Source organism: Arachis ipaensis, chromosome B9, assembly GCF_059453495.1.
Source record: "Arachis ipaensis isolate K30076 ecotype BB chromosome B9, ASM5945349v1, whole genome shotgun sequence".
In the NCBI taxonomy this organism is placed as follows: Eukaryota; Viridiplantae; Streptophyta; class Magnoliopsida; order Fabales; family Fabaceae; genus Arachis; species Arachis ipaensis.
The window spans coordinates 3,555,805-3,567,820 of NC_142444.1; the positions used below are offsets into that span (position 1 = coordinate 3,555,805).

At 40.2% G+C, this 12,016-nt stretch overlaps 1 protein-coding gene across 1 annotated transcript; it reads left to right on the forward strand.

Annotated features, from left to right (window-relative positions):
• LOC148543543 (putative disease resistance protein RGA1) lies at positions 1 to 1,437 on the forward strand. The gene has a single exon (XM_088498564.1). The coding sequence runs from the start codon at positions 1 to 3 to the stop codon at positions 1,435 to 1,437; it is 1,437 nt and encodes a 478-aa protein (XP_088354690.1).
• The last annotated feature ends 10,579 nt before the right edge of the window (positions 1,438 to 12,016 follow it).

Consider the following 12,016-nt stretch of genomic DNA (forward strand, 5'->3'; position numbering starts at 1 on the left):
ATGGCTGAGACCTTGATTGAAATTGTGCTGGAGAACTTGATCCCTCTTGTCCAGAGTGAATTTGCAGCCTCCTTTGGAATCAAGGAAAAGGCTGAAGAGATGTCACGCACTTTAGAACTCATCAAAGCTGTTCTTGATGATGCTGAGCAGAAACAATGGTCAAATCGTCCTCTGAAGGTGTGGCTGCAGCAGCTTAAAGATGCAATGTATGTGCTGGATGATATCCTTGATCAGTTGCCTACTGAATCTTCTCAACTTGGGTGCTTCTCATCTTTGAATCCAAAGAACATGATGCATCAGCGCAAGCTTGGGAAGAAGTTGAATAAGATGATAGGGAGGTTGGATCGAATTGCTCAACATAGGAGCAACTTTGATCTTAGACAAGGTATAAGAAAAAGGTCAAGTGAAGTTGCTGAATGGCGCCAAACAAGCTCAACTATCGCAGTTCCTCAAGTGTATGGACGAGATGAAGATAAAGGGAGAGTTGTGGAGTTTCTTCTTAGCCCATCACGAAGCTCTGAGTCCCTTTCCGTCTATCCCATTGTTGGATTAGGTGATGACTTTTCTGGGGAGATTTATTTCAAGATGCATGATTTAGTCCATGATCTTGCTCAATCAATTTCAGAGAAAGAGTGTATGTGCTTGGAGTCGGAGAAACAAATCGTAGGTGATTTTTCAAGAAACCTCCATCACATTGGTTTTCCCGACTTAAATATGAGTCAATTCAAGAAGAGAGACTTTGAGAAAGTTGAATCCTTGCGGACATTTTATCAATTAAATGTAGAGCAACTGACTCCAACAAATGATTCTCTTCGGGTTTTGTGCATATATGGTAGAAAGATACCATCTTTTGGGAGTTTAAGTTGCTTGAGGTATTTGGAACTTCATGGTTTGGGTATATCGAGCTTGCCTGCTAGTATTTGCAATTTGCGCAGATTGAAAATCTTGAAACTAAAAGAATTGTGGTGTCTTCGTCTTATACCAAAACACTTGACAAGGATGCGAAATCTCCGACATCTTGTCATTGATAAATGTCCTTTAATATCTGGTATGTTTCCTGAGGCTCACAAATTATGTAATCTGAGAACACTAAGCGTATACATTGTGAAATCAAAGAAAGGGCATAGTTTGGCGGAGCTAAGTGATTTGAATCTAGGAGGAAAGCTAAGAATAGAAGGTCTAGCAAATGTTGGGAGAATATCTGAAGCTGAAGATGCAAATTTGAAGCGTAAACAAGACCTCACAAAATTAAGCTTGTCATGGGACAGGAGTGGTAAGACCAAGTCGGATGTTGGAGCAGAAGAAGTTCTTGAAGCAGTCATTGTATCTGTTTATTGTAGTCTTAGTTTATACACTGCGTATTCATCAGTTTCTGTTCTTCTCATTTTGTTGTGTATTTGCATAATCATGGTTTCAATATGTTGTATTGTATTTTAATTTATCTTCATTTGTCCTGCTCTTTCAAATTACAGAACCCCAATAACAAAAGAAAAAAGATCTTGCATATGCTTTTCAATTTTCAGGATATGAAACTCAATGCAAGTTCTCTGTTGGAATTTTTAAGTCATTCGTTTAAAATACGCAGGAAAAGGAATATGTATAGAATTCTTTTGCTTCTCCCTCATCAGCTTTTTGTTTGCCATCAAGGATTTTAATTTTTCATATGGCAGCAGATTTTAAATTGGATGATAGGCTTTTATTCAATTTCTAATTATGTATTCAATTGTTTTCTTCGGTTGTGCAGTGCTAGAAATTTTTTCATTTAGGGTATTTTAAAAATAGTTATAATAAAAGAATGTTAAACGAAAATAAAATAATTCAAATTGAGTGTTAATAAAACTAAAAGTGTTTCATTTTACTGTAGCCTCTTTAATAGTAGTAAATTTATTTTTCAATATTAGTAAGAGAGAAATAGAGATCATAATCTGCAAAAATCTCTACAAATGGTTATTTATTTTTAATTTGTGTGTTCAAGTCATCCGTATGTAGCTCTATAATAGTAGAGATGTGACTTGTGAGGACTATATTATTTAGTATTTAATTTAAATATGATACTTTATATTCAAATAAAATGTACAATAAATTTATTTCACGCACATATTTTATATATAAAAAGTTTAGACATTATTGAATTTCTGAGAGAAGAGTGGAATAAAAGAAAATAATATTATATGAAGTTGTTGTATTGAAGTTATGTTTTACATGATGCAAAAGTCATGCTATTTATAAAGATATTTTTAACTATCTTTATAAATATTCATCTACTAACTACTAGCTATTACTGATTTAACTCCCAACTACTAACAACTCTAATAATATTTTAATATGCCCCCACAAGTTGATGGATCAATAATCCTCAACTTGGATAAGTTTCGATGAGATGGTTGGCAAAGAGGCGTGTGGCACGGTAACGCAAAGGAAGAGGCATGTGGCGCGAGACGAAGAGAAGACAAAGGAAAAGAGCGGTGCGGCGTACGCCGCAATTTGGTCATGACAGAAGGGAGGAACATGGCTTCTGTGAGCGGCGTGCAGTGACACAGAAGAGACGATGCGTGCGATGCGGTGATGCAGAGTAAGAAGACGCGTGCGGCGCAGAAGAAACGATGCGTGCGATGCGGTGACGTTTAGTGGCGGATGCTAGTGATTTTTGACCTGTTGAACTCAAAAAAAATGGGGAGGAGACGTCGGGGACGCTGCGACGACTGGCAGTGTTTTGAACAGATAGATAAAGAGAGGAAGAAACAAGGCTACTTCTCTCGTTCTGTGTTTGAGAGTGAGACAACCAGGGAAGGAAAAAAAAGAGAAGAAAGGAGACGTCGGGATGCCGCGACAATCGACAATGGATTGAACAGATAGATCAAAAGAGGAAGAAAATGTACAGACAGGAGGTGTTTTCTTTTTACCGAAGAAGAAGGAGAAAGAAAAAAAAAGAAGAAGAGAAGAGAAAGAAGAAAAGTTGATGATGATAACAAATTTTGAGAGGCGCGTGAAAGCGCAGGTCTCAATGACCATAATTTTGGATAATAGAAAGAGAGAGGAAATGATATAGCCAAGACAACACCAGCTATTGGAGAAGGAACAGAGTCGATAACAAAAGTTGGATTTTCACTAATATAGAAAGGGCTAGTGGGATTTTGTGCTAAGTTAGAAGATGATTCTGCCATTAGAGAGGAAGAAGACAATGGAGACTGATTATTTGGGTTTAAAGAAAAAGTATGGTGATTTTTCAGCGAAAAACTAATGGCTTATCTTCTTCAAGGAAGATACCATGGCTCTGATACCATATTGAATTTCTGAGAGAAGAGTGGAATAAAAGAAGATAATATTATATGAAGTTGTTGTATTGAAGTTATGTTTTATATGATGCAAAAGTCATGCTATTTATAAAGATATTTTCAACTAACCTCATAAATATCCATCTACTAACTACTAGCTATTACAGATTTAACTCCAAACTACTAACAACTCTAATAATATTTTAATAGACATATTACATGCAGACGTATCATAAAGAATATTTATTTTTTAATTTTTGGTTGAAGGATTAAAGGATCAGTCGTGCACTCAGTTAACAAATAATTTTAAAGAATAAATATGAGAATAGTCATGCTTTCTAAAGCTCAAACTTTATTCTTTCAATTTTATTTTTTATTATCATTCTTCAATTTAGTATGTGTTAGTGAAGAGATCTAGAGGCGGAGCTAGACTAACTATTTAGGGGGGCGGTGTTTAATAATTTACTAAAATTATTACCTGCTAAAAAATAAAAGTGAGAAGTTTGAGAGAAAAAAATTTATATTTTATTTTTTAAATAAAATAAACTATTAGACTAAGTCTAAAACTATTATACTTTGTTAATGTTATATAAAAATGGACTGATTTTTTTTATGAATTAAAAGAAGACTAAAAAAGTGTACCAAAAAAAAAGAGGAGGCTGGAAAATAAAAAAAGAGAGGCGATGTCTATTATTCCTTTTTTTTAACAAAAATAAAAAAATTGGGGGGAGGGGGGCATTGCCCCCCTTTCCATATGTGTAGCTCCGCCCCTGAAGAGATCAGAGTTAAAAACAAAATGAATGAGAATAACTTAAATATATAATTGATCTGTTACCCAAACCTTGGCCCACAATAACAACAATCTCGGAACCTAATATAGTTGGCAGAGATAACTTCTCTAAAATAATCGCTTCACTCAAACTACCACTATCCCAATAAACTCGGATAACAACCAGCATGGACTCCGTCAAACCTGATACAGATAATGGAATACACAACAAACAATCAGATATATATACTAGCATAAAGCTAGTCCAAAGGTACGCTATTCATTTCAATCTTACTTTGAACTCTCTCACACTCATACTTACTTGAGCGTTGGAGTCCATTTGCAGGTACCCAACGCCGCCTCTCCATAAGAAGACGACGTTCCGTTCAGTTCGCTCCAAAGAAAGCTAGTTCAAGTGCCAGCAAAACGAGCTATACCTCGGAGCCCACTTTCACACAGGAACATTTGGCGCCCACCGTGGGGCCGATATTTTTCTAACCCCACAACTTCCCATTCTGCATATTAGTATACTCTTTTTTGCAGTTTGCGACGCATGGCAAACGAGCACAGCCACGCTCCCTCGAGCACCAATCAGGCCAAAATCTTGGCAATCAACGAAGCCCTTAGGGCCGAAAACCAAAGAATGGGCAAGCTCCTGCGACAAATGGAGCACGACCGAAGCAAAGGAGAACACAAAAGTGCCGAAAACAAAGACAATAATGATGAGCATACCTCGGAAACTAAACACACCATCCCTAAAGTCACCAAAACGACCACCAAAAAGAGAACCAACCCTTTCGCAAAAGAAGTCATGAGCTTCGAAATGCCTCAAAACTTCACCCTACCGTCAACCCTAAAACCCTACAATGGAATAGGAGACCCGAATGTCCACGTCACCAAATTCCAAGCTATGATGTTCATGAATAAGGATTCCGATCCGATTTTATGCTGCACTTTCCCTACTTTTCTAGATGGAGCCGCCTTGATTTGGTTTTCCAACCTCCCCGAAGGTTCCATTTCGAACTTTGACGAACCAGCAGACCAGTTCATCAACCACTTCGCCGCGTCCAAAATATACTTCCACAACTCTGATTACCTAAGCACCATCAAACAGGGACCGAACGAAAGCCTAAAAGACTACATGACCAGGTTTGCCGAGCAACCAACGAGATACCTAACCTAAACCCCGAAGTCCACCTCTATGCCTTAAAGAGCGGCCTCCGACCAGAAAAATTTCAAGAATCCATAGTCATTGCAAAGCCAAAGACCCTGGCCGAGTTTCGCAAAAAAGCAATGACACATATCGAGGTTGAAGAATTCTGAGCACTGCAAAGAGCAGATAAACCTACCTCAAACAGAGAGGAGGAAAGGCAAAACAGGCAATCAAACAGCAGAACGGATCAGAGAACGTTCAGACTAACACCCAAGTTCGACAACTACACTCCCCTCAACGCAAAAAGGGAGGACATCATAAAGGATATATTACACTCAAAACTCATCAAACCCCCAAACAGGGCCGGTACATATCAGGACTAGCGACACGTCGACAGGTCAAAATACTGCGCCTTCCACCAAAAGTATGGCCACACTACAGACAACTGCGTAATAGCCAGAGATGTCCTCAAAAAGCTCGCGCGCCAGGGACTGCTGGACAGATACATTGACAGCCGAGGACGAAAATGGAGCACAGAAGATCCCAGCCAACAATCTAAAACAACGGACAATTCCCGAGATAAAGGGAAAAAGGTAGATAATGATATCAATCCACCTCGCAGAATAATAAACTGTATTTCTGGCAGTTTTGCAGGAGGTGGATGCACAAACTCGGCAAGAAAAAGATCATACCGAGCTATGATGACAATGACAAAATCAACTCCATCCTAACCTATCAACAGAGATAAACCAGAGATCTCATTCGTCCCCGAAGACTATGAGACAAATGATCAAAACCTGGACGACCCCGTCGTCATTACCGCGCAGGTCGGAGAACCACTGGTAAAGAAAATTCTCATGGACCGAGGAAGCATCGCAGACGTGCTATTTTACTCAACGTTCCAAAAGATGAAACTAAGTGATAAGAATCTCCAACCCTCATCCAGAGAACTGGTAGGTTTCTCAGGTGAGCGCGTCTCAATCCGAGGTTATATCTGGTTACAAACTACTTTCGGAGAATATCCTAACAGTAAGACGATAGATATACAATACCTTGTCGTAGACTGTAAAAGCCCGTATAACATCATTCTGGGCAGACCATCTTTAAATGCATTCAATGCTATTGTCTCTACTGTACATTTGTGTGTCAAGTTTCTTTCACAGAATAACAAGGTCGTCACCATCCATGGAGACCAGAAGGAAGCCAGGCAGTGCTATAATGCCAGCTTGAAGAGCGAACAACCAAAACAGCCAGACCAACAATATGTCCAAGCGGTGTATAACTCGGGACAACTACCACCCCTGGCCGAGTTAGACCCAAGGACCAACCATCAAGAGCGACCAATGCTAACAGACGATCTTACTAAAGTTCAACTAACAAGCGACACAGACAAGTACACATACCTCAATAACGCGCTAGGAAATGACGAACGATGTCAGGTGGCCGAGCTATTAAGACAAAATGTCGATTTGTTCGCTTGGACACCAGCAGACATGCCAGGAATAGACCCCAACATCATCTGCCACAAGTTGGTCATCAATTCATCAGTCCGACCTATAGCCCAGAAAAAGAGGCATCTCGGCGCTGACAAAAGAACAGCCTCCCTCGAGGAAACTACAAAACTATTCAACGCCGGATTCATCAAAGAACTCAGATACTCCACCTGGCTAGCCAATGTGGAAATGGTAAAGAAAAGCAATGGTAAGTGGAGGATGTATGTGGACTACACAGACCTTAACAAGGCCTGCCCAAAGGATGCATACCCCCTCCCATGCATTGATAAACTTGTTGATAGTTCCTCTGGTTTTCAATGCCTGAGTTTTATGGATGCCTATTCCGGTTATAACCAAATCTTAATGCATGAGGCTGACCAAGATAAGACTGCTTTTATTACTGACAACAGTAATTTCTGATATAAGGTTATGCCATTCGGACTCAAAAATGCAGGTGCTACCTACCAACGACTCATGGACAAAATTTTCACAAATCAAATCGGACGAAATATAGAAGTCTATGTCGACGATATGGTGGCAAAATCAACACACACGGCAAACCACGTCAAAGACCTAACAGAGATATTCCAACAACTTCGAAAATACAAAATGAAGCTAAACCCAGAGAAGTGCGCTTTTGGGGTACAGAGTGGAAAATTCCTCAGTTTCATGCTCACTTGCCGAGATATTGAAGCAAACCCCGAGAAGTGCCAGGCAATCTTAAACATGTGAAGCCCAAGAACGGTCAAAGAGGTCCAACAACTAACTGGCCGACTAGCAGCATTGGCCAGGTTCCTGCCTCGTATAGCCCACCGAGCACATCACTTTTTCAAAAACCTGAGAAAACAAGGAGAATTCCTATGGACCGAGGAATACAAAACGACTTTCACAGAACTAAAGGCCATACTCTCAGCTCCTACAATCCTCCAAACACCAGAAGTAGGTAAACCACTCTATCTATATTTATCTATTACTAACTACACTATAAGTTCTGTATTGGTAACAGAAACAGAAAAGCAACAACAACCAGTATACTTCGTCAGCAAATCACTTCAGAATGCTGAGACACGCTATCCAAAGCTGGAGAAACTAGCCCTAGCCCTGGTCACAACAGCCAGACGCCTGCGATACTACTTTCAAAGCCACACCATCGTGGTCAGAACAGAGCAACCCTTAAGACAAATACTGACGAAGCCAGAACTAGCTGGAAGATTAATCAAATGGTCGATCGAATTGTCAGAATACGACATCTAATACCAATCCAGAGGAGTCATCAAGTCACAAGCACTAGCCGACTTCATTGCAGAACTCACTACAGAAGAACAAGCTCCCAAAGATATCATCTGGACACTATACGTTGACGGAGCCTCGAACAACAAAGGCTATGAAGCAGGAATACTCCTCGAAGGCGACCACGGGATACAATTCGAACAATCACTACAATTCACTTTCCATGCAAGTAACAATCAAGCAGAGTATGAAGCTTTAAAAGCAGGATTGCGACTCGCTCACACCATGGGCATCACAAAGATAAACGTCAAATGCGATTCTCTACTGGTAGTACAACAGGTAACACGTAACTTCCAGGTAAAAGACCCACTATTAGAAAAGTACAAAAAAACAGTCAATAACCTCATCAGCACCTTCCAGAAATTTAATATTTCCCATATACCTCGCGAGAAAAATGACAGAGCAGACGTCTTTTCAAAATTAGCAACAACAAGAAGCCAAACAACAATACCTATATTATCTCAACTAACTCTAGATGAGCCCAGCGTTATGCTAACAACTATTTCGAGTATCTTGCAGGAAGATGACTGGAGATCACCCTTCATAACCTACTTAAAAATAGGTATCATTCCAAACAGCATCCAAAATCATCGAAAATTCAAAAGAAGAGCAAGCTTCTACACTATGCTCGAAACCGAACAATACAAAAGAGGATTTACAATACCTCTTCTACGATGTCTAAACTCGGCAGAAGCCAAACTGGCAGTAGATGAAGTCCATGAAGGAGTCTGTGGAACACACATCGGTGGCCGAAGCCTAGCCGCCAAAATACTCCGAGCAGGTTACTACTGGCCAACCCTAAAACAAGACTATATGAATAAAGTTAAACACTGCGACCAGTGTCAACGCCACACACCAATCACCCACAACCCGGCCGAGTAGTTACATACATCCGAGATATGTTGGCAGTTCAATAAATGGGGGCTAGATATCCTCGGCCCATTTCCACCCGCTCCAGGTCAGGTCAAATTTTTAATTGTCGCCATAGATTACTTTACAAAATGGATAGAGGCTACACCATTGGCAAAAATTACTTCCGAAAAAATGATTTCTTTCATATGGAAAAACATACTATGCTGCTTGGGTATCCCTCAATTCATTATCACTGACATGGTAGACAGTTTATAGATAAAAAATTCACAAACTTTCTACAAAATTTCAAAATAGTCCAACAGTTTTCCTCTGTTGAACATCCGCAAACTAACGGTTTAGCCGATGCCGACAATAAGATAATTTTGCAGGGCCTCAGAAAGAAGCTCGACGACTCAAAAGGAGAATGGGCCGAGCTTATTCCTGAAGTACTCTGGAGTTATAACACAACAGAACAATCATCAACAAGGGAAACCCCCTTCAAGCTAGTCTATGGAAGCGATGCCATGATACTTATCGAAGTATCCATACAAAATACCAGAACAGCAAACACAAATGAGAGCGACAATATCAAAAACAGGAAAGGCGAGCTCGACCTCATAGAGGAAGAACGCAACAAATCAGCATTACACCAACTAGCATCCAAGCGAGCTATAGCTCAGAAATACAACCGAAAACTCAAACCGATGACTTTCACAGAAGGAGACCTTGTACTGAGAAGGGTCGAAGACATACGAAAACCATAAGGGCATGGTAAACTAAGTGCCAATTGGGAAGGCCCATACCGAATCCAACAAGTTATTGGCAAAGGAGCATACAAGATACAAAAGCTCAATGGAACCACCCTACCAAACACTTGGAATATATCATCTCTAAAAATGTATTTTAGCTAACATATATGTCGGACACGGTGATGCACTCTTTTTCCTACTGCCAGATTTTATCCCTAAGGAGGGTTTTACTGGAGAGGTTTTAATGAGGCACACCACCCCGCATCTTCCCAATTCATTCTACCACAATAAAACACAACTAACTATGTCATACCTAGTATTCAAATTGCGTCAACAACTTCAAAACAAACAATACTAACTATAGGATACATTCAAGCATATCTAATGAAGTGCGACTAAACGAATCCCCTGCAAACCCAATTCCAAACTTCGTCGATCGGACATGTATAGTTCAGAATTAACACATCCAAACGACTACAAGTCAAAACAACACTAATAACATATACCTCGCACAGAAATTTTTCCACGCACAAAACCAAAACACAAACGAGGTACAAAACACAGACAAACAACGAAACTCTCACAACTATACTTCAACTCTCAATCATTCGATTCTCACAAGCAAACAAAAACACATATTCAAACATCTTCCTAACAGCGCAAACAGGAAACAACAAAATTAATCCTCAATATCACCATATTCGGCTAAACGCCAGAAGTTTACCACAAACAGTTGAACGAACATAAGTCAAACAAGTTTAAAAACTATCTATTACAAACTTAAACATCAGGGTTCTCCCCCTCACCCTCAACACCATCCTCGTCCTCAACCAATTCATCCCCAACTACAACCTTACAAGGATCCATTTTCGAAAGATCAGCAGCAGGAGCAAGAAACTTGGCCTACTTGACAACCCTCTCAAATCCAGCCGAGAACATCTCCAAGCCATGATCCTCTTTCTCAGTTTCAGCCTGTTTCTTTTCCAGTCCAAGGACCACCAGTCTCACCTCCAGAGCTGTGTTTTTCTCCTTCAAATCTTTCTCAGCTTTCTCAGTAGTCGTCAACTTCTCTTGCGGTGTATTAAGTATTAACCAAGTCAAGAGCATCACGAAGCTTGCTCGACTTCTCCACATTCTCTTGCATCAGCTGAGCCATGGAAGCTTTATCAAAGGAGTCCCGAGCATGTTTAAGCTCCTGGGACCGACCAATACACATCAAACGTACTTCCAACACCTAAATTTCACACAGACAATATTACTCAAACAAACAAGCTAAGCAACCAAAAAGAAACTAAAACACAAACAACACCTAACGATACCTGAAAAAACTGAGCCACGCCAACATCACCAACATCATGGACAATCTTCACATCAGAGGGATTCTGGGCATGCTCATCAGCAACAGCAGAGTATGGGAAATGCTCCCCCCAGACAGACGTCAAGTCCTCACTTCCCCTATAACCATGCAAAACCCTCTGATTATCAACAAATCTTTTCACCTGTTCCAAATCAACGCTTTTCTCACCAAGGATATCCTCGGCCCCATAAGCTTCCTTCTCTTTCCTCTCCACCTTCTTCCTCTTATAGCTAACCTTCCTCATCGGGGAACCCTGGTTCACCTCGGCCCCCACCTCAGCAGCAACCTGACTACTCGAGCCTTGCCTTTCAACATTCTTCGACCGAAAGAATGCACGCAAGCTAGTAGATGTCACCTTAGGAGCTTTTTCCACTGCAAAAATACAAGACACTAAGAAACCAGGAAACAACAACATATCAAAACAAACAAGAAAAGACCAACAATTATTTACCTATATACTCATACAAAGCATCTTTATCAGACTCAAGATCAAGCATATCCACAACAAAAAGCAGAGAAGAAGACGATACATGATTCACTAAAAACTCAACAACCATTTCGTTTTTATACTCCATCACATCCATCCCTAGAATTTGCCTAGGCCTCGGAACCCAAAACAAAGGAAATTCTTCTAACAAGCAATAATCAGCATACCACGGAAAATCACTCTCAACCACACCAACTTTCAAAAACATGGATTTAAAACCTTTGAACGAAGAATGATAAAGGCTGGAAATAGCCCGTCCAGGAGCACTAGCAAGATTCAGCCAGCACCCCCTCTTCACACCTTTGCATTGAAACAGAGCAAAAAATACTTCCAAAGACGGTTCCATTTCCAAAACATCCATCAAAATTTCAAAAGCCCTAACAAACGCCCATGAGTTTGGATGCAATTGCGATGGAGCAAATTTCAATTGCATTGAAACTCCACACTCAAACTCAGAAAACGGAAACCTAACCCCTAACTCCACAAACACAGCACTGTACATATAAAAACACTCAAAACCTTCACCCCAATGGAAAACCCGATCATCAGCATTGCATGGCATAAACTTAAGGTTTATTTCACTACCCTCCC